Here is a 26003-nt window from a genome sequence, read left to right as displayed (position 1 = left end):
TTCACTGAATGGTATTAATGTGTATCACAGCCTTTCTCATGTTGTTGATTTTCCCGTTCATATAATCAGCATTACTGAGAAGTGATCTTCAGTAATTCAGTGTTGTATGTGTATGTTCCCATGCTGACTGGAACTGGCTAGCTAAGTCTTTCTCTATCTTAATATACTATTTCTTGACTAAGAAAGGTCATTAAGATGCTGACCAAAGCCAGTGCAGCATTTTAGGTTTTATTTTGCGTCCTCACTAAATTCTCTCCTGGATGCTGAAAATCTGCCTCTGCTAGTTGTGCTCCTTTCCTAGACTGCCTTGTGCCAGGATTACTGTCTTTCATTTCTGCTACCAGCTTTTGGTGTGGAAAGTTTTGTTCATTTTGGTTTGTTTGCATTAGCTTTCAGCATCCTTTAAGATGAAAAAATGCAATATCAATTTTCAGTGCCTCTATAAACCAGTTACTTGCACCTAAAGGGCTTCTTACCTTCACCCACAATCAAGACTTGTAGTTAATACTGCAGTCGCTTTATTCCTTGGTTCTGTCACATTTTCGTTGATTTTTCAGCTCCTGCGAGACTGTCAAAGCCTATTTGACTTGTGTTGAACTTGCAGATAGTTCTTAATGTGGAATCTTTTCTTGTTATCCTAACACTAAAGCAGCTTCCTACATCTGTTCTCCTTGAGATTCATGGTCAGCAGTTTAGCCACCAGAGCACTACTCCTTTGTGAACTCTGAACTCTGCACAACCAGACAGCAGATTTTTATTTTTTATTTTTACAAGCAAAAGCAACATCTAAGAAAATAACCTTTTATCTGTGTAGAGCTGGATGTATTTTAGCCACGCCAGTCTAGATAAAAAGAATGTCTTGCATTTTTTAAAAGCTTGTGGGAGGAGGCTCACAATAGAGGCTCTATTGTACTGTTAGTACTGAGCGTACAGGAAATCACAAATTAGCTATGACGAGAGTATTGCAGGGGAGTTTTAAGTTTACTTAATTCCCTTAGTATTGTATGGTTTTGAAAGGGTTTCACAATACATTGCCTTTCGGGTTTGGTTGTGTATGTTGTTTGTATTTGGCAGTCCTCTGTTCAAGGCTTTCTCTTACCATGTCTTTGTTCAAAAGGTTTCATGTTTTGAATCCTTGAATCCAGATGACTTTCCTTCTTACTGTAAATACAGAGGCATACAAATATACTTGGTATTTATCTCATGACCACCCTGCAGCCATCTAAAATTTAAATCTAGCATTATGTATTCAGCACTGAGAACTATCTCCTTACAGCAAGCAATAAAGAAGGATTTTAAGTAGGAATTTGGAGAACAGTAAGCTGCAGGCGCAACTTTTCTAGCAGATTTTCATCCTGCAGGATGTTGAGTTACTCAGCTTGCAGCTGATATTGAGGGGAATCGGAGTGGGCTTACAAATCCGTAGGATCCTGGCTGCATCCTACATACTAAGCCCAAGTTATTACAGGATAACCCTTTTGTTAAAATTTTGTCCAAAGATTTGTTTCGCTCAGTACCTGCAGTTGAGGAACAAGTTCTGTCACTCAGCTGAAAGAACTAGGATTATGAGGACTCTCCAAAATAATGAATCTTATTTTCTTAGTCCTGTGAATAAAGAAAGTACAAAACAGTGTATTGCATTGAGTTGGTAATTTAGAATCTGAAGTACTGTGAATATTAGAATTTCTCATTTGTTTTCATAACTTTGCTAGCATCTTCCCTCTGGACTTGTTTTTAGGCCTGTTAAATTGTGTTAGTGATTTTTCTGAGCTTTGCGGCTTTGTTTTAAAAAAAAATACATTAAAAAAATCTGTTAACAAATACATAAATAGAAAATATTTTCTTACACCCACAAAGAGTCAAAGGGAAAAAAAAACCCAAGAAATTGAAAATAAAGTTTGGGTTTTTTGACTGTCCTGGGGATAATATCTTATAGAAATGATGAATTTTTCAAAGCGTGGTTTACACAATTCTAGCAGCTATTGAAATGCCCTAAAGATTTATTGGCAGGAGGGGATTTTTTTGTGTAGGAGAAAAAGGATCTCAAACCCCATCTAATTCTTTCTCAGATTTTCAAAGAGAATTAGAAAAATTAGTTTTCATTTTAGAAGACTAATTCCAAAAAGAACATTAAACAGTGATTATTTTTATAAATGGTAAATAACCTCATCTGTTATGGCTAAGATTTCTTTGATCACAAAAGTGCATACTGAAAGAAGCAGTCCGTGAGTAAGCCATGTGATACCTGGAAAACTGCTCACATTTAATTAAGTACAATTTTAAATCAAGTTAGTTAAGCTAGTGCAAGCCTGTTTGGACTCTTGTTTAAGTGTAAACTAGTCTTTTTCACATTTGCATTAAGATCTTTAGGAATCAGCAAAACCAAATCAAAATGTGGTACTTTGCAACAACTTTATATTGGGCATTTGTGTTCTAGTTTACAAGCATACTTGAGCGTAAATACAACTTTGTGTGGGATTCATACCTCTCTATAAAAGGAACTTTGCTGAAGCACCTGTGTTAGGAAATTAATGTCCTACATGAGAACTGAATCGCCTTCTGGAAGTCTTTTTTTTTTTTTTTGGTTATGCAAGAAGTTTCTCATTACTAAAAATCTTAGATAAATACTGAAGTAAAGTAAAGTGCGGGGTAGCTGACTTTCAGGGCAAATTTGGTCTCATTATTGACAGGAGAATTGGAAGAGAGAGGGGAGCAGAGGCAACGCTGCTAGCAAATGTCCTAAGTGGCAGTGGAATGGCCCAGATGATCTTGGTGGTCTTCTCACATTTGTGAGTTGCCTCAGGAGTGACCTGGGATAATTCACTTCATTTTTCTGTGCCCAGTCCCACCGTGCATTCAGTGCAGGTAGTGATGGTGAGGTTACCTGGGAAAGCACTCTGGGATCTGTTGGTAATGGCACCAAATTAGAGTAGGATTCTGGATTTAATAGTGATCTGAGTAGGTGCTTGGTAGATCTTGTTTGTGTCTTGTTTTATCACAGGGAAGTGGGTTTGGGAGGCAGCGTGCTTTCAGTTATGAACTGAATTAAGGTAAACGCACTTAATAAAAAGACAACCTGTGGCTTGACTGAACACAATGCTGTACAAAACATTCTGCTGTGATTGAAGGGCTTGCTTTTTTCAAATTAAAAATGTACTTTCCACCATTAAAGCTCTTCCTCTTTAAACGGCAAAAAAAAACCTTCTGTGTATGTGAATCGGGAAGTTGTATTTCACCAATTAGCTTGACAGGACATGCATGCAAACAAACCAGCAAAATACTGGTAAGTGATGAGGCTGCAGCTCCATGTGCTGTGCACTGAAATAAGAGGATGTTATGCTAGCACTGAGTCCTCTTGCTCCTGCTGAGATACAAAGGCTTGGAGTGGAGACATGATTGTGAGCTATTTTTACTTAACAGTTGAACTTTGGAAGAGAAGTAGTAAGGGATAATTTCTTTCAGTTTGAGTTCGCACATTGTATGACTATTAAAAACTTCAAGATGACTGTTAAGTAAAGACAGCTACTTGAAGTGCCAGATGGAAAAGAGCAAGGAAAATGCCTTCTATTTAAAACAGGAAGGGGATTTTTGCTCGTTTTGTTTTGGGGTCTTCTTCAGTCCACACAGTTGCCATGCTTGGTTGTCTCCAGTTCTGTTTAATATCTTTATCAATGATCTGGATGAGGGGATCGAGTGCACCCTCAGTAAGTTTGCAGACAACACCAAGTTGGTCAGGAGTGTTGATCTGCTCGAGGATAGGAAGGCTCTACAGAGGGATCTGGACAGGCTGGATCGATGGGCTGAGGCCAGTTGTATGAGGTTCAGCAAGGCTGAGTGCTGGGTCCTGCATTTGGGTCACAACAACCCCATGCAACACTACAGGCTTGGGGAAGAGTGGCTGGAAAGCTGCCCGGCGGAAAAGGACCTGGGAGTATTGGTCAACAGCTGACTGAATATGAGCCAGCAGTGTGCCCAGGTAGCCAAGAAGGCCAATAGCAGCTTGGCTTGTATCAGAAATAGTGTGGCCAGCAGGGCTAGGGAAGTGATTGTCCCCCTGTACTCGGCAGTGGTGAGGCTGCACCTTGAATACTGTGTTCAGTTTTGGGCCCCTCACTACAGGAAAGACATTGAGGTGCTGGAGTGTGTCCAGAGAAGAGCAATGAAGCTGGTGAAGGGTCTAGAGAACAAGTCTTATGAGGAGCTGCTGAGGCAACAGGGGTTGTTTAGCCTGGAGAAAAGGAAGCTGAGGGGAGACCTTATCGCTCTCTACAACTACCTGAAAGGAGATTGTAGCGAGGTGAGTGTCGGTCTCTTCTCCCAAGTAACAAGCGATAGGACAAGAGGAAATGGCCTCAAGTTACGCCAGGGGAGGTTTAGATTGGATATTAGGAGAAATTTCTTCACCAAAAGGGTTGTCAAGCATTGGAACGGGCTGCCCAGGGAAGTGGTGGAGTCACCATCCCTGGAGGTATTTAAAAGACATGTAGATGTGGCACTTAGGGACATGGTTTAGTGGTGGACTTGGCAGTGCTAGGTTAATGGTTGGACTCAATGATCTTAAAGGTCTTTTCCAACCTAAATGATTCTATAATTCGATTCTATGATTCTCCTGTGTTGCAGTTTCCATCATGGGGCCCGTTCAGATATTAGATGTATAGCAAGATGCATTTCTCTCTTGTTAATTGTATGACAGAATGCAGGCTTCAAACGACATCTTTGTGACATGGTACCGAGTCTGCGTCACAGCATTGGGCTGCATTGCTGAAATCGAGACAGCACTTCTTTTAGTTCCTACTCGCATTGTCCAGTAAATGCTCTTACGGGCATTGCAAACATTTCTGCTATTCTAGAAATGCGCTGGCTTTCTCAAAAGCTGTCGTGGTTTGTGAAATATGATACTGGCTGTTTGGTTTGGACACGAGACCCCTTGATTCATTCTTTTGCAGGGTAGTCGATCATCTTATTACGTCCATTTTATATGGATTTAGTTCAAGGCCTATGTTAGTTTATACATAACTTGGAATAATTGGAAAATGTGAAAAATGTGGAGTATTCTTTAGTTGGCTAAAATTTTAAAAGGGCGTTTTTTCCTGCCGGCATCTGGAAGTCAGCCAGGTGAAAGTTAACATTCCCACAATACCTTTTCTGTGGGATAATGGGCAAGTTCAGGGCAGCATTCTTTCTTTCATTTATATAAACAGACTGTGCTGGCCAAGGCTATGGGAGAAGTGTTGCTGAACATGAAATTGTTGCTGTTTGCCCTCCCAGTTGTTGCTCTGTTGACAATGATTTATATATTTTTTATTTCATTATTGTTCTCCTCTTTATATTTAAGTAACATGGAGTCTTCTGCTCTGTTACCATTTAGGATGTTGCCCAAGGCAGTGCTGTATGAAAAATCAGTGCGCTCTATGGATGATTTCATACATGGTAGTGAAACGATGTAGCTAGTACAAAACTAACTTTCAGAAGCTTCCAAAAAGTAGAAAAGGTGTTTGTAGAACAGTAGAGTCTCTTTGACAATAGATGAAAAGAGGTGAAGGTCTGAGAAGCTGAACTGACCTTTCATCTTACTCAGCTTTGCCACCCCTGGTCCTTCCAAAACATAGCAGGAATAAATTGTCAGGGAAGCGTGGAGCCGGGTGTGCAGGTGCTGTCTGCTCTGTGGCTGGCTGACATCTTTCAGTTGCTGCTGCTGTTTTAAGTAGGGGTAATTTTTATAATATTAAAGATTGATACAAATTTATTAAAATACATTTTTCCCTGTCAGAATTCATATTTTTGTACTTTCAGAGTTGCTGAACAGTTTAAGTACTGCAAAGATTATTGCCAAGTGTATAACTTTGCATATAGAGTTTTATCGATTAGGAATATTCAGTATGTCTTAAGCATAAATGTAGGGTTGGTTTTGGTTTTTTTTTTTTGAGGATCCCAAACAGGAATTTAGTGTGTACTGCCTCAAAGTAATAGTTTATACATGAAGAACTCTGCAGAAATCATGGCCTTTTCACCCAGATGAATTACCACTTTTCAGCTTCTACAAAAACTACAGTAATGCTGGGTCAGTTAATTGTGGCCAACCTTAGGTAAAGGTTGGGGAAAGGTAGTCAGAAACATAAAGAATTTCAGAGATGCTAAATGTTTACTGTACAGTTTTCTTGGGCTGTGATATAAACACTGTTCTTACTGAAAATCATATTAGTGACTTAAGAGCTTTTCAGTTTAGGTCTTTTCTACCAGAATATATATATATTTCTTTTTTGCCTTTAAATGGCAAGGCTTCTCCTTGAAAATGCACATTTTTTATTATCGATGCTTGTTTAGAAGGGCAGCAAGCAACTGTCACATCTGAAAATTCAATTCTTAGTGAATTCTGAATTGACAGAGGAAGAAAGTGTGGTGAAACCCTTAATCTTTCATGCTATCTGGATAAGATGGAATGTGGCCATATAATTATTCCCTTTCATCCACTGATGTCACTGAGGTCCCTACACAGACTGAAGCTAGTAAATGAACCTAAAAATCATTTTATGTAAACTCTGCATTTTTCCATGCAGTGTGTAGGCCCATTGTCGCGTAATCTGTATGTTCACGTAAATATGAAGTCAGTAGGATGGGTACAAGCACTTGTAATTTTCTGTTCTCTATGCATGCAGAATGCAGCAAAACAGTAAAATTCAAATGCACTAAAATGCATTAATGGTGGGATTTCCAGCTTCCAGTTCTGTGACCATAATTTTTCATCCGTTTTAAACCTCTAATGACTTTTAATATGTTTTCAAGAACTAAATAGGAAGAGAAGTACTGTTGCTTACTTGATAAAATAAAGACATATTAAGAAACAGAAATTTATTGTCCTGTCTTCAGTTTGTATTCACTTAGAACACAGGTTTTATAGACCTTTTAGTTGGAGGTTATTTATTTCTCTAGGTTCTAAAGAACAAATACTCGAATTGCTGGTTTTATTGCATGTAAATGTCAGTATCTTGGAACCAGCTATAATTAGATCTGTAGCATTCTTTTCTATTCTATATTTCTAAGCTTCCTTGCTTAAAATGAGTCTGTTTTTTCCACATACAAGTGCACACATGTGTGGACCATGTATGCCATGGTTTTCTGTATGAACTTCTAACTTATTTTTTTGCTGTAGTACAGACAGTGGTAGCATCTTTTTAGCAATTGTGAAGTTGAAGTCGCTCATACACATACAAAATTTTAATTACATCAGATACGTATATGCACATCGTTATGTGAGCCGCTTGTGTGCAGATACGTATCTGCTCATTCCTAATGTGCTTGATTTTGCAACTGGCACTCAAATAGCGGACTGCCTTACTCTGCAAGCAACTCTGCTGACTGATTGCAGAACCCCAGTACAACTCAGTGTGAATAAGGAACAAAGCAAGACCTTCTTAGATAAAGACAAAAAATAAAATCCTAATGAAAGATGTGCACTGAATAGTAACTTGTGCTTTCGTGTCTACCAGCTGTGAAACCTACATAAGAATTGCTACTATTGTATGAGTGTTCCCTCCTTCTTAATAGAGGTGTTCTGTATCCTGTTTTTCTTGTTGACTAGAGAATGACAGCTTTTAGAAGTATTGTAATGATGAAGTGCCATTAGCTGTATACCATTCACGTCTTAAATTGCATCCTTTGTTGTGTTCTTTGCTATTCTTGTAAAATAGTTGGGTATGGTCAGGATCTTGATTTCCAGCACTTCTGCTTTCTTTTTATTTTCTTGTTTTGTAGGTTATTCATTTTTTGTTGAATTATATGTATTTCTGTGATCAGTTGGCATGGAAACATGGCTCCTTTATAGGCCAGTTGCTTTTAGCATTAATTTGCAGGTACTTGTTTTTGAATGTGAAAATGGAAACCATTTATGTTCTTCATCATTTCCCATCATTAATACTTGCATGCTTCCTGATGCAACGTGAATTATCTTTCCTTCTGTCTTAGAGGGGAAAAATGTACTCTTTTTTTTAAAGAGGAAAAAAAAAATTACTCTGTTGCATCATGTACACTGTATTAAGATGACAGTATTTTGTATAAAAATTATTTTTATACATATAACTCGACAGAATCAGTGAAACAAAGACTAACACAAAATCTTAGTTTAAGCCTAGAAAGTATGTAACACTTTTCAATAATGCAGTCACACCACTCAATTTCTTTTTTATTAATGTATTTATTGATGTTACCTTTCCTTTTTTTATTTGAAGAGCGCCCTGTTTTCTTGTAGGGCTTTGCTGAATTTCACTTGAAAAAGGTTAGAGATTTGCTTTTATCAGTACTGACGATAGTGGGGCAATACTTGCATTGATATTTTGTGACTTTAGTTAATGGAGTTTGCGGTTTCTGAAATACCTCAATACTGGCAAAAGTGAACTTGCAGACTTTTATAATTACTGCAGCAGTATTCATGGTGACATGATGGTATGCTGTAGCAACTGCCGCTTGGAGAAAAACAAGTAGCACTATCACACGTCTTCATCATGAAGAATAGTTAGACTGTTAGTGTTTGTTCACATTTATAGAAATTTGAAACTGTATCTGAATACATACTATTTTAAGTATAGATAACTAAATATCTAATTTAAGACCTGCTAGAAGCAGGTGTGGACTGTCTGCTTTCAGTGTAGTTGCTTTCAAGTTCTTTAGGATGAGATTTAATCTCATTCTAATTCCTAGTAGCTACAGACCGTTGTCTGAAGAGCTTTATACGGATTGAATATGCAGAATAAAAATAAGATTTGAATTAATTTACTTTGGCTCATACTTCTCCATCCTGTTCCAGACTTCAAACACTTTGTTTCCCTAACCGTTTCATAGGGAGCATGCAAAACAAACAAATTCAATTGATACTGCTCATAACTCCATTTTACATATTTAATAAACAATCAGTTCATCTGGCCTATTTGGGTGTATTGCTGCACTGCTTTTTCTTTATTCCCTAAGTTAAAGTACATGCAGTTCAATTTAAAAAGCATAAGTCTATGCAGGATTTGACAAATTCAATGAAAGAACTACAGATGTGCAGACTAGGAATACATTGTTCATGCCACTAGTCCTATTTTATGAGTTTCATGGTATTACTCAGCAATCATATGGCTCATTCCCTCTGGACAGTTTAAAAAAAAAAAATCAGAAAACAAACCAAACAAAACCCTATAGGTGTAAACCCCACGTTTTCACATTTAATATTTGCTTTAAATAACTTCGGCGGAAAAAGAAATAGTTTGCTTCATACTGAACCCTTCTACCGAAACTGTTCAGAGCCTTCTTGTAGTTACTTGCAAGTGGTTTTCTTGGAGGTTGAGAAAGAGAGTTTAGTAGAGAAGATGAGGGCTTTTTGTCTTGCTTTTGGCAGTTTACAGATCAGATTTTTACTAACCATGATGCAGCTGCGAAAAGAAGTTGGGCCGTGCTGCTTCCTGTGTGACAGTATCTCATCATACACACAGAATAAAACCATTGCTCCCCTCTCCCCCCCCCCCCCCGCCCCCTTCCCCTCCATTCTCTCATAAACAAATGGGTCTGTTAACAGAGAAGAGTGAAAAATAAATGGGTCCCGCCCTTTTATCATCTCAGTGGATTTGTCAGAGTAACTGGAGACAAGACGCACTTCTGTGGCAGTTGTAAACTACTTTTTTTCCTCCCCATCCTTCCCTGAAGTGCCTAATGGCACTCCTGGTCTAGGAAGGGCAGCAGTGAGAACCATGTTGGGGAAAAAAAAAAACAACCACTATTAATTGACTTAATCCCCATACTGAATTGTAACTTTTCTGGCTTAGATTGATCTCTTCTTTGATGTTTTCTCTGGAACTAAATTTTCAGTAATCAGCATAGCCTCTTTCTACATATTTTTAATTCTTTAACCAGATTGTTGTCCGTGGTTGGTGTCCTGCAGCACTCACAACTTGTTAGTTCTGACCGATGGTAAATGTTAAGTTCACACAGCACATGCCAGTTGCGTTGTATTGTTTTGTGATAAGGTGGCCCCCAAAATTCAGGACAAAGCGAGTAAGTTAAGTGTACTTGCTGCTGCATGATCCCTGCTCTCCTACAGTGTTGGAAGAGAGCATCTTTCTCGAATTCATTTATCCACAGGCTGGGTACAGTACTAATTGAAATCAAAGGCTTCCCTTCTGTTGGGAAGCTCTTGATATTCTGCTGTGGGTACTTGCCAGACCTCCCAGAGAAGTAAGCTACTAATCATGTTGTCCTTTAAATATTTTTGACATAAAAGTTTAATTACCTTTATATGAAGTAGTTAATGTGCTTTAAGGAATACATAGTCCTGCTTAAGTTGAGTATTTTATCTAAGCGTTCTGGGAAGTGCATTTCTTTTCATACTTGTTTTATAGGTATCCAAACATAGACAGGTGTCAGAGTGTCACTAGAAGAAGTTTATATCCTTAAAGGAAAAAAATGACCAAAACTTCTATTAGCTGTGCAGTTTTCAGTAACTCCATTTGTTTTGCAAGTCATTTGGCTGCTATGAGATTGTGGTAGGCATTGTATGAAGTTAGAAAACAACAAAGTTAGTTGTCTGCAAGGTAATAATGCAATAAAAAGTGTCTTAATGATACTTTGTTAAGAAGCTGATATGTTGCAGCTTGCTGCAAGGTAATTTGGTAGTCACTAGCATTCAAAACTTGGAAAGCAGATTTCTGATGAAAATACTGATGGGAAGCCTGGATGCTACCAGTATTCTTAACTTTGAGTAGCAACTCAGAAAAGCCACCGAGGGTCACATTTCACAATGTATTGTGGTGGTGTAGACTTTATAAGAAATAATGCTAATTATTTTTCCAAAACTATGAGAACACACAGGTGGAGGTGCCTCTTCGAGCGTTTAGCTCTTTGACCAGCACTAGCTTATTCATTATTTGTATGTACCTTACTTTAATCTGGTTTAGAGTGCAGACCTAATAAATGACCCTCATCTAGGCTACCTGTGGATGTAGAATTTTCACTACAGAGAGTTATTTTCCAGATTTCATCTGCTATTCTCAGCACCTGTTTCTTCTCTTCCTTTTGTAACTGGGATGACAGTCCTGACCCAGGAGGGGCAGAAAGAATGAAAAGATTGATCTAAAGAAAATATTGTAAGAGCTACGATTTCCTCTGAAATAACAGTTGTGCTTTCAAAGTACCTAATAAGCAAAAAGAGAGTGGTAGTAACCAAAGTTCGGGAGCAGAAGTAATAACTTCGGGTTTTTTACTTTTGCAGTGATACGCCTGCCCTAACTGGGTTTGCTGTGCATCCAGAAAATAGGGAAAATAATGTGTTATGAAGACCTGTTGCTCTGTTGTTGTTTCTCGATCTCGAGAGCAAGGATTAGCTTCATGTTCTCCCATGACATTCTGGAAAATAGTCATAATGCTTTCTTGATTTCTGGGAGTTATCCGATAGCTGTTGTCTTGCACTGGGCAAGCACTAAGCTGTCATTTCCTCCCATTTTTTCAGAAATTACAGCCCGCAGGAAGCAGTTAGACTTGCTTCCCAGTATGTTTCTCTATGCTGTGTCCATTTTCTGAACAACAGAACTAGTTTCAAGATATGCTTTGAGTTTACTTGCATGAAGTCGGTGATCCTTTGATTATCTTTGGATGATAAAATTCCAAGTCATTTGAGTGTCTCCTATGACTGTCTGCTTTTAGAAATATAATGCTCCTGCATGCCTTTCAGCACGCTGCTGTTTATCCTGCTACTGACATCCCTCCTGTTTCTAGTTTCAGAACATGTAGAAAAACCATAGAGTAAGGTTTCTTATTTTGGAAATTCTTTGTTGCATCTAATACATTGGTCTGGTTTCCATTCAAATTGCTTCTCAATCTGTTGTCAATCTATATTTTGTTTTGAAAGGAAGTTGCTGGGGTCCGTTTTTTGTAACTGTCCGTTTTTCACAAACTGTAACGCTGCAGAAGTCTGAGGCTGTCACTGCGAGAGGGGGAGATGACATTTGTGTGACGCACATATGTGCCGTGGGCACATTTTGTAAATGTCTCTGCTTGCAGATTGGGGGACACAGGAGCTCTAACAAGTTTATTTTTTTTAAGCTAAAGCTTACGTGGAAAAGGCTGGAATAAAGCTACAAACTAACTTCATTTGCTGAGAAATGTAATAGTGAATTCATTTTCCAAAATACAGTGCTCGATCAAACTGAGAATGTACAGTTGGAGAGATAACCTGTTAAGAAATCTCGCCTGTGCGAAGAATGAAGGGTACCCTTTTGCCTTAAGATTTTGTAGCTCTTAATAATGGAGTCAATACTTTTATAATACTTTCTTGCAACTCATTTTTTTAGCACCAATAAATGTTTTATGCAGTTTACAGAGATAGAACATGATTTGTGTCCTGAAAAATTTATAATTATCTGCAGACAAAGCATTTTTATGCATGTGAATAGACCCTTTTCAAGTTGAAAATAGTTAAACTATAGAGACTGAAAGAAACATTATAAAGCCTAGTGAAAAAATGCAAATATCGGTCATTTTTAAACACTTCTGACTTTTCACCAGTTCAGTGGAAACAACTTAAAGCGTTGAAAAACCTTCTCTAAACCCCTTTAGTATGTGGTATGTGTGGGAAGAAATATTTTGCTTCTCTCATCAAGTCATGGGAATAACTCCCGATTTTAACTGTGTTTTTCAGTACAGCTTTAACTGTGATATTGGAACCAGAGCCTTTGTAATTGAAACTCAAAACTCTACTTGAAGAAAAGCTCAGTAGAACAGCTCTCTTACATCATACGCTTTTATTATATTATGATTAAATGTAACATGATAATATAAACCCAACTTTTGACTTAAACTGCCTGTTTTATTTGGCACTTGGACTGTTGTTACTGGCCCATTCTCAGTGAGCTTGTCATTTTTATACATCCTGTTTGCTTACCTTCAGAATGAGTATCTTTTCAGAAAATCCTATTTATTTAAGCTTGGTTGGCTGCAGAGGACCCTGGATGGGAGGTGCAGGACTTTGATTTCAGTATGCTCCAGACTTTCTCATTTTCTCATGTTTACAACAAAACTGTTCTCTAGTTTGTAATCATCATCAACCATTTTCTTAATATTGACAGAGAACAGCAGAGGTCAGTGGCTGTGGGAGGAACCAAAAAGGGGAAAGAAAAAAGAGCTTTAAGGAGCTCTTTGCACTGGTTCAGTATTTGTCAAGAGTTGCTTTGGTTTTCAGAAGACCATAATGGAGTGTAACTCAGGAGGGAGTTTATTATCCTCGTTTACCAGAAACCTTAATGCTGTGTTGAATTGTCCCTTTTTAATTACACTGGTCTTAAAAGTCTGGGCTATATATATGTATTTGTTTTTTAAAACGTGTTATAGCTGTATATCTTAGAGTAGGTTTCTAGCTCTCCTCCCTTCTTCCCATCCCTAAACAAGAGAGTCATAGTATTATTTTTTTTTTTTCCACTATGAGGATTGCTGACACATATAGCACCATGATGTTCAGCTGAGAGGATGGTGAATCACATTAGATGCTTTCCCAAAATAAAAAAACCAAAAAGTTCAGAAGTTACAAAGAAAATGGAGAGGTCAGTGTTCAATATGTAAAATACTTCCGTACTGTTATTTTTAGTGTCATTCGAGTGTGTTCTGCTGACCTCAAAAAAAATTAAACCTTGTGAAACTAATTTGATTATCCAAGGCCCCACACTTGCTTATCTTCAGACTTTTTGATAAGGAAAATAAGGAGTGCCCCAGGTAATAGTTTAACGTTCTTGGGTCAAAGTACAGGTGTGCTGTTAGAGAAATTGCTTTCAGTGTTTGGGATCAGAATAAGGGAAGCCTTTGATGTTGCCTCCGCTCGGGTCATTGGGTTTCTTTCTCTGAGACAGCATCCTGTACAACATCTAAAATATGAGAAAAGAAGCCCAGAGAGTAGCCATTAGAACAGGCTACATTCAGAAATTATATTCTGTAATAAATCCTTGGCAGTGTCTTTAAAACATGATGTGAAATTAATACTCCGAAAGCGGTTGTACTGACAATCCTAAAAAGTGGTATTTTTTCCCAAAGCATGCTTACAGCTCAGACAGTGGTTTAAAACAAAACAAAAAAACCCCAAACCTACTGGAATAAAATAACTTGCTGTAGGAGAAGTGTTTTTGGAGGAGAGAAAAAAATTACTGTTTTCTTCTTTTTTCCTTCATAGTTCGAATACATAATGTTTTACAGGCAAATCAAGAGTTGTTCCTTGAGGGTATTACATTTTAAATTAATGTTATGTGGCTGTTCAGCTTTTATCAAAATCACACAAACAAGATGCCAGTTCTGATAGCATGATTTAAAAAAGAAAAAGCAATGCTTGCATGCTTATTTGTATTAAATACAGGGGTAAAAGAATGAGGATAAGGGCCACTGATGTACTTCACTTCATATGGCAGCACAGCCATGTTTCACCAACCTGTTCTAGACTTGTGTTCTGTATCCCAAGTATTGTCCACAAAATCTCCAGGACCGCTTCTTCCGTGGAAAGTGTTTTAGTAAGTCTTGGCATGATCTCTGTTGTTACTGGAATGGCTTGGGGAGTTAATCATTCTGCTCCTATTACAATTGTTGAAGCAGATTGTTTTTCCAGTTCCTGTCAGCAGGAGTTTTCTGGTTTTGGTTTTTTTTAAAGTCACACCCACCAACCTATAAAGGTTATGGGCTGAAATAGAAGCTCAGTTGTATTTTAAACTAGAGTTTGGGTGTGTGTTAAGGTGGGTTCCCCCACCACCACCACCAGTTGCCATTATCGGCCTACTCCATGGTTGCCGTCCTGCAAGAAGATGAAAGTGGATGTATACCCTGATATATACCCAACATACGGTGCGTTGTGGGAACGTCTTTGATGCAAACTTGATTCATGCATTCAGTTCTGTAGTTTAGAGATACTGCCCCATCAGTAACTGGGAGATCAATGTCCATAGTTAGTTATGGGCAAACGTGGCTGCTGGAGTGTCATAATTCTCAAGTTCTTTGATTCTTAATTTGTGGGTACTGCCCTGAGCTTCACTGCAGTGATTCCTGTACTGTAAGTTACCAAGTAGTTTGTGGCTTTCACCACAGCATGCGTGGGCAGGGGCATTTCGCAGTCACCATAAAACTCGTGGGATAAGTGACAAAAGTTGGCAGCCTTAGCCAGAATTTCTCTGAAGCTGGGACTAATGGGAGTGTACTCAGCTACGGCAGCTCCACCATCACTGATTTATTTATCCCCCCCCCCCCCCCGCCTTCCTTTAGTTATTACTTAATAAAGCTAAAAATACTTGAAACAGTGAAGTATTTACTGTGGACAGGCGCTGAAATGCTGCGTAGCCTGCGAATGCTCAGTCCTTTGAAATATTTTGCCTTTCTCCTGGAGTTTGCTTTCATGTATCTGTTACTTGAAAACAGCAGTTTTGCAATGTTTTTTGTGTATGTTTTATTGCTAATACTTACGCTTCCTCGTTTTAGTACTTGATATAGTTGTTACTGAATATTGTCATTTGGTTTGCTTTTTAAATGGTGATAGACAATTAAAACATTTTACAGTAGCACATTATGCTATTACTGCTTGTTCATTTGACATTAAGTAGGTGTGATTCATATTGTTTTCAGTCTTATTTTGAAAAGTATTAGTTAAGATTAGGCATATCAGTATAGCATGCTCAGAATATGTAATTTGGGTAGTTTTTTGCCAGATGTGAAATACTTCCAGTTTTCACGTGGCTGTTTGAAGTACATGTGTAGTAATAGAAAATGTTGCCAGATGATTTTGTTTCCCCTTAACAGAACTTTATTTTTGATCATAGGCTTTCAAGATGTGCCTTGTGGGACCTTCATTTTTTGTACCGACAAGCATTTAGGATTTTGTGTGCATACTGACAGATGTTAGACAAATAAGAGCAAAATTACTAGACGTTTAAAAAAGACTGGTTAAGGATCACTGTTTAAAAATGCAACAGAAACCCATATCCTCGCAGTTATCAGACTAATATCTGAGAATGGCAAGTTTATTTGCTATGTGAATATGGAAAAGTAATGAGGAATTGTGACTCTCAGGTTCCAGTAATGGCAGGGAAATGTGGGATTTTGTAAATAGAAGTCATTGGCTTATTTTGTTTCGATTGTACCAAAAGGGAAAATCAAGTAAGATAGTTGTCTCAAAATACTCTGTGTTGAGGTCTTTGTGTTGTATGTCGTAGGAATTGCTTGGATACCCGGGCTCATTGCTCACAGGTGGTAAAATAATGATGTGATGTGTGCATAAATCTAAGTACCATGGAAGTCTATGAACCAGGGTGATAATTACATAGTAGTGGTGTTGGTTATCTATTTTGTGTAGGGGAATGAGCTGTGAATGTCCTGGAGAGCGGCTGGGTGTATTTCAGTCTTTGCAATTAGCAAGAGGATATAAGTGGGTGTGACTGCTCTGCACATCATTGGGTCAACACAGCGCCGGAAACCACTTTTATTTTTCTTGGTCTCTTGCAAATTAAAAAGAAAAGAAGGAAGATGGCTTGTTTTTACTGAGTTTGGGTAAATAAAAAGCATAGGCTGCAACAGTATTCATCAGCTGTGCTCTTCCAGTAAAGTTTCAGTGTGCTTAGCATTAACCTCTGAGCCCTGTAGACTTCAATAGAGAGTGCACATATGCTTTAAGTGAAGCTTACGCTTAGTTTTCTCTTGTATGTATATTGTGAAGTCCAGATCTTGTTCCTTTGAAAATCAGTTTGGGATTGTTCCAATTAATTTCAAAAAGACTTGCAGCAGGTTCCTAAAATCTTAGGAAGCATAGTTAGAAACACTGAATGAGAAAAGAAAAGAATGGAATGAAATTAAATTTAATCTGCTAAGTAATTCAGGCTTCAGAGGATAACTGTCACCTTTTTGTACATGCCCTTGTTAGTGTTCTTTATTCAAAAATATCCCCCCCATCCCACATCCCAAATCATGGGAGATTGTATCCTGCTCGTATTAAAGGTGGTAGCAAAAGGTGTTGGCTCTGATTCTGGTGAAATCAGGAGATTTTTACATTGCATATTCAGCTTCTAAATATGCTGAATATCAAAATACTGAAGGCTGGTAAGCACTCTTTTTTTCTTGCATCCATTTTACTGATCTGTGTACCTGCATTGTATTTTAAAGTTTCTTTCTACTTGACTGCTTTTAGAGTTTTGCTCTACCTTGAATCTAAATGTCGCTTGAGGTCACGGTGTACAAAACAGTGAGACTACCAAAACAAAGTCCGAAATTTAAAAATGCATGATGTGTCAGGAACCTTAAAATATGTTTTTAAAGTATGGCGTTTCTAGGAATTTTAATAGTGCATGTTGGCAAATCTAATTCATAACAGCTTCTGTGTTCATGTTATGAGTGGGATATTTTTTGTTTGTTTTGACAACTCATTCTTTACTTGAATTAATATTAGCATTTATTTTTAAAAAACATGTAAATTTTTTGGGGAGCTTATGGTAAATAAGTGACAGCCTTGACCGAATTTACAGCCTAGGTAAGAATATAAAGTAAAGGTAAATGCCACAGGGGATTAGTCTCATGTTACATGTGCAAGATTGTAAATTAGTTGAATGTCCAACCTGTCATTTTCAGGTCTTGTTTTTGTAAACATTGATTAGGTTTTTCAGTAGTTTGCCTTTTGTTAAAAACTTAAATCACTTTGACATTTTACAGTGCATAAGGGAAGTTTTGTAGGACAGATTCTTTTAAAAGGACATTGTCAAGGGAGTTTTCCTGCCTATTTGATCTTTGCACTTGTAAGAATCCCCAGAAACATGAAAATGAAAACTCTCCTTTGCTAGCCTGCTGTCCTCCATTTCATGTGCATATTGGTTTGTCATTATAGGGTTACTGATAAGTGTTGTGCTTTTTGGCATTGATGTATTTTTCAGAAAAAAGAATTGAAGCATTTGTTTTGAAAAAAGAAAAACACATTTAAAGAATTACATGGACTTTGCAAACAGATTTAAGAAAATGAAAGGTAGGTCAAATTTTGGGCCTACAAACCTGACAATGTCCTTTACTTTTAATATGTATGCCTTATTTGAGACATTTTTGATCCTAATGATGTTATATTAATCATCAGCAGGAAAATGTGAAAATGACATTGTTAATAATCATTAATCTTAATAGCTTACCTTACTGCATTTTGGTATGTTTTCTAATGTCAGCAAATGGTGACAGCCTACTTTGAGATCTCTATTATTTGTGCAGTGTGATCACTTTAGTTACTGTCAGTTCGTAACATAAAAGGTTGTTTTACAAAAGGTTTAAAATACATTATAACAGCCTAGAGTATGTCAGGGAGAGCTTTCTTATCCTCTAGTTGTGAGTATGCCTAATGGTATTGGCTTCAACTCTCCCCCTTGGAGCGTAGCACACAAAGATACACCTTTGTTTCAGGAGTGACAGGAGGTGCAGGTAGGATTTGGGAGGGGGGAGGAAACTAGCCCACATAGGTAGCTCTTTTTCTTTCCAGTTTAAAAAAATACACCTCATGCTAAGGTTGGTCTGATAATTTGTAAGTCCCCGTGCTGCCAGAGGTACGGAGGTAATAATTCACGACCCTTCCTCTCCTGTTCTGGTTACAAAGCTGGATGATAAATTCGTTAGTCCTCTTGTTTGTGAGACCCACAGTCATTTGAAATGCTTGCGCATGGGGCTGGCCTCCTGTCGGGTTCTGCAGCTGAAAGCTGCTTTTTAAATTTCCAAGATTTTTTTTCCGTAAAAGCTGGACTAGAATAAGGTTTTGATACTTTTTTTCTAAGAGCAGCTAGTCCAAATTGCAGCTCTGAAAAGGCACTCTTCTGTTAGCCACATGCTGAATAGCTGCTACATATGGACAACTGCTCTGTCTGTCTGTGTGTGCACATTATACCTGGTACTATTTTAGAAAAATTCCAGCAGTCACTGGCACGGTAGCTGTTACTGGGGCAAGAGCTTCACCACCAGATTATTTCCATATTGGAGGAAAAAAAACCCCAAATTAATAGCTGGATTAGAGCTGTCATGGGAAACTTCCTCCCCCCCCCCCCGCCCCCAAATACATTTAGATAACCTTAAGGGCCTGACTTATACCCAACAAAACCAGCAAGCTCAGAGTTAAGGCTTCTCACTCCATCTCCAGTACTCACTGGAGCGCTTGGCTCTCCAGCACGGGTGGTATTGGAGATCACACACTATCCTCAGGTCCCTGCTCACCTAGGCAAAACGTTTGCCGCCTGAGTGGTGCCGACTGTTCCAGGTACGTCTATTTACGATACACCTGCTGTCCTGCGCAAGGTGCCGTGTGTGTCTTAACAGCCCGCTGCTTTCCCTGGTATGTGAATGGCCCCTGGCAGCACAGCAGGTGTGGTGGAAAGCCAGCAGCGAAAGGGGGAAGGGTACAGATGCAGTGAGAAGCTTTAACTTTGAGTTTCCTGGCTTCTGTGAGCACAAGTCAGACCCTTAATGTTGTTTTAATGTATTGTTTGTGTTTAATTTTTAGTAAAAATTTGAACACCATCCAGGCTACAGAGGTTGCAGTGGATAAGAAGTTTAAAAGCTTTGGTTCAAGATTACAGGAGGCTGCAAGAAAAATTAAAGACATGGAAATGAGGATCGAATGACAGGCTGCTATTTTGCCTCAGAATACTGAAGATTGTAAAGCATTGAGAAATCGAATTCATGACCCTGGAAATCAAGCTCAGATTAAGAAATGTCAGGTTGGTAGGGGTTCCTGAAAGTCTCAAGTTAGGATAAAATGAGATTGTTTTCCCATAACAAAGGTTCTAGGATGTGGGGGTGGATGGTATAATTTTTGTTATCTGTGTTATGTGAAATGCTATACCAGATACTTAAATAAGCCAGCTAAGTGAAATTATTTTTTTAAATTAGTTTCACGTTTGTGGTGTTGAATGTCACTTTTGACCGGTTTACAGTTATTCCTTTCTGGCACCGAGTTGCATGAATTACTGTTAATGTAGGCATGGAAAATACTGCTCTTAAATACACATTGCTTTATCCTGCCACTCCAAGGGTCTGCTGCAACGCCAAACACATGGTGCAGTATGACATTTCTAGATAAGAAACAGGCAGAACGTATCTAAATGGTGGAAGAAGTAGTTTTTTGTTCAAAGGGGTCTGATTCATAGTGAAACTGTGTCTTTCCAAATGTAAACTTTAAATAGTGACTGCCACTGTGATTAAGTTACTGTAAGTTTACTTAAGTGTTGAGTTACTGTCTGCCATTCAGTGATACGGTATTTATGCAGAAAGATTGTGCAACAGGAAGTCTATGCTGAAGTTCAGAAGGGATTTTGGCAAGCAAAGGTTTGTAGGGTTTTCGTGGTCAAGGTCACTGGACGTATTTGAGTTCTGGGGACTCTTAACAAAGTCTGAGATTCTCTCAGGGAGGGTTTATCCTTCTAGTTGTTTTTCTGACTTTCATTTCTATCCTTTGGGGCTTGGTCTGGCATGCCACTTAGCACCAACATTAGACACAAGTAATGTAGTTAAAATCAATAGTTACACTGGGGTAAGGGGAAAACAGACCACACCTTTACGTATTTTAGAGGAATCATTGTTTTAAAGAGTTGTGTTTTGTGATACTGTATTTTATGTTTTTCCTATACAGCTCTAGTCAGAAAAGCGATTCTTAAAAGTGACAGTTTTTAATCTCATCTTCTGTTACCTGTTTGGACTGTGTGTGCTCTTCTGTTGACAGAGGTGCTTTAGTTGTAGCTTTAAGGAAATGAGCTGTGCCCTATTTTTCCTCATTCATCTTCAACAACTTCAGTATCAAAGCTCTGTTTTCTTTTTTTAATTTTATTTTAGCTGGGATTCAAACTTGTCATTGAAATCCTGGCTTTGCTGGACTGACAATTAAGACGATGACCATAACATTTCAGTTGTAAAACGAGCACAATTATTCTGCACAATGTGAATAGGACTTGCAATGTCATTTTTACATTTGTTTCAAGACATAATTGCATTTTATTAAAGCTATTACATATGCTATTTTGAAAGAAACATGAACATGTCTATAACATGCTTTATTTTAGGGTGTTTCTAAGTAAATCTAATGTGGGGCTTTATAATTAAGTTCCCATTAAAGGATAGTAATTATTTGCTGGATGACTATGTAGCTTTACATTGTGTATTCATGTAGTGTTTGTGTTCTGTACCACATTATTAGTGTGTGGTTTATTTACTAAAAATGACTGTGTGAAGGTTATGTGGCCATTTCTGGTTCAAACAGGTAGCAATAGTAAGTTAGCAAGATGCACGATTTTTGAAAATGATATTAAAAAGGCTTCCATTTAATTTTGGTGGCTGGATATTACTGAAAGAATCTGTGTACCAGAAGTATTTCTAAGCATGTCTGTCACAATAGAGGTTAGGAATTGATGGCTTTACAACAGCGAATAGTTGTCATGGGTGTTGTACCCGTGGAGAACTTTGCTGGTGAATACTTTTCACATCTGAACGCCTGTCTGCTATGGTGAGAGTACTGCAGAGTCAGTCCATTGGCATCATCAGTTGTTGGGAGACGCTGGAACTAGAACAGAAAAGAACCAAATGTAGTGACTCTTGTTCTGTCTTCTTCAAGTATAAAAACTGTTTGAATAGGTAAAGAACTTAAATGCCAGATTGTAGTAGGGCTGGCCTATCATCCTGCCTTGGTTAGGGGCCAACATGAAATTTATGGGTGCAGGCTGGACAGTTGAGACTGTGAGGGTAACACTCTCCTTAGCTGTACTCCTTCAGCCCCAGGCCTGAGCTTGGTCCCAGTGGGGACGCAATATGCTGCTTCTGTTGACTTGTGAAGACCTCTTTTCCCAGCAGCTCTTCTTCTTCACCAGGTATCTTGTACAAATGGGATTCCACTAATTTTCCATCCACTTAAAATACAGATGACAGTCTTTCAGGGCTTGCTTTTTGATACAGGCTGGGACTTAAGATGCAGGGATTGCTTGTAGAAGGAGGCTGGGGAACTTCAGTCTTTTGCATTAATGTTGGACTAACTTGTATTATCGAGCAATGAGCAATGTTTTTAAATTCACACTGCAACAAAAATATGTTGTTGAAATTTGCATACAAGAAATATCTAGCCTGCTTCACTTCGCAGTGTTTAAAACTACTTATTTTAAAAGAGGAAAAAATCATGTACTTTATTCTTGTTTTTGCTTTTCCTTATCTCTGCAGTAAGTCCCTTCCCCCCCCTCCACGCTTAACTACTTTTGTGTAAATGTAATGGTTTAATATTATTCCCTTGAGTACTTAGTGTATTTATAGCATCTATACTGTTAAAAAGATGCTCTCTAAATATCTTGTTATAAGGATTACTTTTCATTTTAAGACTCCATAAAGAGGATATAAATGAAGTCCGCACTTTCAACTGATTTTCCTTCCCCAGATATTTAATGTGTATTTCTTTGTCACTCTACAATGTTCCAAGCATGATGTTGATTTAGGGAGGAACATTTTATTCATATTTTGTAAGTTTTCAATGGTGGATTAAGTATGATGTGTTTGTTTGACTAAGCCATACAGAATTGTTTTGTAAAACTTTTAAGTCTAAGCAGATCTACATAGATCAGCAATTAGCCTGTACACTTGGACATTGGATCTTCAGTAAATTCAAAATTTTGCTGTTGTAGGCTTTTTTCAGTTAAATTTTGGTCTCAGCAGATCATCATCATATATGTAAATTGATGTAAATTCAATATATGTAAATCAAATCCTCACTGAGTTGCTTATGATATTCCATAAGCTACACTCTTACAAGCCTGGACAAGATATTTCTCACTCTGTCTAGAGCTCACAAAGGTGTGGAAACCAATCAAAACATAAACCTTGGATAAGATCGCACAGACACTTCTTAATAGTGCAGTAAGGATGTATCTTTAAAAAACAAATATACTGTTCCCTTCGTGGTTTTATCCATCTTCCATTGTTCAGCCTCCTGAACCTCTATGGCATTTTTTTCTTAGGTCTTCTGTGTTTGGTTGATTGCTGACTGTAAACTTGTTCCAGTTTTACTAGCTTCAGTCATTGAAATCTTTTTCTGCCATCAGAATAAACAGACTAGCTATAACCTATTTTTTTTATTACATTTGCACGGCTTGAATAACAAGTCTTCTCTGTTTCTTCGTAGGCATTCGACCTCCGATCATGAACGGGCCCATGCACCCGCGCCCTTTGGTAGCGTTGCTGGATGGCAGGGATTGTACAGTAGAAATGCCTATTCTGAAGGATGTAGCCACAGTGGCATTTTGTGATGCTCAGTCTACACAAGAAATTCACGAAAAGGTAATATTTAGAGGTATAATTGAAGTGTTTTAGAAAATGCAAATATTTTCATGATCATGAACAGATACAGCATTGTGTTAGCTATGACGATGTGTTTAGCTGTTGCATTTTAGTTAGTTAATGGGTTGATTACCTTAGTGAGTGAGTTACTGGTTGTTTCCAATAAGTGATGAAACATGATGAGGAAACAAAGATGAAAATGTCTGTGTTGAAGTATGCTTTTGTGCAGTGTATCTTTGACTGGATGTTGTCCATGTGCTTACCTACTGAATTAGATTCATGGAGAGAGTTACATGTGGGAAAATCATATTATTATATGATATTTTGAAATTCTTCTTGGAAACACTGTTGCTCAGCCTTCAGCTGGAAAGCCAAATCTCAGTATTGGATTGGCCATGTGAGGAACTCTCAAACTTCTCTGTTTAGCCAAGGAATTCTGCAAATCGGGTTAGGAGGCCTTGTGCACTGAATATTGACACTGCAGAAGAGTTTCAAAACAAACGCTAACCCAAAATTTATTTAGAAAATGAATTCAAAAAAATATTCTAACTGTATGTTATTCCAGAAGTTCGCGCCCTTCCTGGTGGTTTGGGAGCTGTAAAACAGCTAGTGGTTCTTAATGTTGTCAAAGGTTTTCTCATTTTCTTAGAGGGATACCCATTTTTTTGTGATGATAGCCAAGGGAGACAGCTAGCCCGTGCACCTACATTTTCTCTTCAGAGACTTCTTTCAGCATGAAGGCCTCATGTCTACTTCAAATCCTTGCTGCTCTCTAGACAGCAATAGAACCTTTTCACATCCAAATTTCTGTAGAGGTAGAATTAATTTTGGTGAAGTTGTTGGCTAGTAGAGTAAGCCTTAAATGCCAAATATTCCTTCACCTGATAAAGGATGACACCGGGGCTTACAGCTTCTATGGAGGTAAAAAATGTAATAAATATGACAGCAGAGGAGGAGCCAAGTGCAGAGGAGGGCAATCAGGGGGCCCTTCCACAGGAATTTATTTTCTTCTTCTCCAGCAAAGATCCATGATAGACAAGTACAGATCCAAGTATTAACTTAAAAGCTTGTTAGGTAAGTGTCTGTATCCACTTTTGTGCGTATGGTACTGTATACTGCTGAGTGTGATTCAGGTGTTAAGGAGTTGCGTCAGCTGAACTGAATTGCACCAGTATTCTTGGTTCTCTACAGATACCTTGTTAGACTTGTCCTACACTAATTATAGCAGCGCTTGGGTTTGTGACAGGTTTTCAGAAGCTTTTCACTATTTTGAATTCATAACTGGTTTAATTGTTTATTTACTTTTCATTTCTTGTAATCTATAGCATTGTTAAACATTTTAAAGTCTCTGTAGATGATGAAAGATTTAATCTTTTCTTTGATGACTTTCTTGCAAAGCCAGCTACTTGAAAATAATACCAATACTAACTTCCCTTCTGTTATCAGGTGAATAAATCTCATTTTCTGTAGTCCATTTCATGTTAGCATCTTCCTGGTGAGAACCCGTCAATCAACCATTCAGCTTGTTATTTCTTAAGAAAAATATTTTTATTCTGGAAAAAACATTTTCATTGTTAAAACTTTCAAAATTTGTAAGTGGTAGGGTTTTATTTTCCTTGTGTCTTTTTCTTTTTTTAAACAATAAAAATAAGACTGAAGAGTTGTATGCTGAATCAACACAGCAAACTAGAACTGCCAGTTCTCATGGTTCAGGCAAACACAAGAGACGACCCTTCCTCTGAAGCCCTGTGTGTAGTTCTTTGGTGGATGTGTCTGCTGGTTACCCTTCTGCCCCGCTCCCCGCACAGGAATAGGCCGTTGTCAGAACAGTAGTCAAGAGTGATATTTAAGGTGGTTTTCTGCCGCATCAGTACTAGCTTAATATCACTACCTCATTTTGTTCAGCTGTGTTTTAAATACAATAAAATTATAATGTGAGTAGGAAAATGGAAAAAAAATAAAATTGTTCCTACTAGGAAATAATCTGCATTCCAAACACCCTTTTTCTCAGTTCATTACTTGTGTCTCACAGGATAGTTAAAACTATTCTTTTAAATGATTCTTGAATTATAAGCTAGATTCAGAGTTGACATTATTATAGTTCTGATCTCATGTCTTTTTTAATGAGTTTATGCTGTCATATAGAAGACCATCTTTACAGTGGATGGTCAATGGGATAGCATAAAAACCTGAACTTCTATTTTGTTGTGACATTCTATTTTGAAACAGTAAGGTTTTACCAAAACCTAAGGCTAATTTCAACCTTCTCTTTAACAGCTGTTGAAAATGACCAGTGTTTTTGCTGTGCATCCAGCTAAGACTGTTCAATATTGTGGCGGTGAATGAGAACCTAAAAGTAACTAACTTGAGAACAGATGCAAAGAAGTGAAAACTTCTTTGTCTTCATTGGTAATTGGAGAGGCATAGAAATGGATACTGTTGTTTTGGGGTTTTTTTAATTAAAAAAAGCTTAATTTGTAAGGTTCAAAGGCAATAATAATCTAAGTATAATACTTTATTTTTTAATTTAGAGAAATATTCAACCCAAGCTTTTTTCTCTCAATTCCCTTTTATCTTTCTGTATATTGAGAATTAAAATGTGATATAATGCCTTATTTCTTTGTATTTCTTTTTAATCATGTTGAAAAGTTGATTTAATCTTACTGTTTTCCTATCTCACACCACTGTCAGAAGTTTAA

The 26003-nt window shown here is 37.8% G+C and overlaps 1 protein-coding gene across 13 annotated transcripts in view; it reads left to right on the top strand.

Annotated features, from left to right (window-relative positions):
• The window catches only part of CTBP1 (C-terminal binding protein 1), a 245339-nt gene that overhangs the window by 181488 nt on the left and 37848 nt on the right, over window positions 1-26003 (top strand). For 5 of the 13 annotated variants that reach the window (XM_050896635.1, XM_050896636.1, XM_050896634.1 and 2 more), the window contains one exon: window positions 23150-23304. In XM_050896635.1, coding sequence (XP_050752592.1) covers window positions 23150-23304 — 155 coding nt within the window. Of the gene's footprint in view, window positions 1-17903; window positions 17993-19498; window positions 19716-23136; window positions 23305-26003 lie in introns of those variants that run through there. The other 8 variants (XM_050896638.1, XM_050896641.1, XM_050896639.1 and 5 more) reach the window with 4 other exon arrangements.

The sequence above is a fragment of the Gymnogyps californianus genome, chromosome 4, assembly GCF_018139145.2.
Source record: "Gymnogyps californianus isolate 813 chromosome 4, ASM1813914v2, whole genome shotgun sequence".
NCBI lineage: Eukaryota > Metazoa > Chordata > Aves > Accipitriformes > Cathartidae > Gymnogyps > Gymnogyps californianus.
This window is presented reverse-complemented; position numbering and strand designations above follow the sequence as displayed.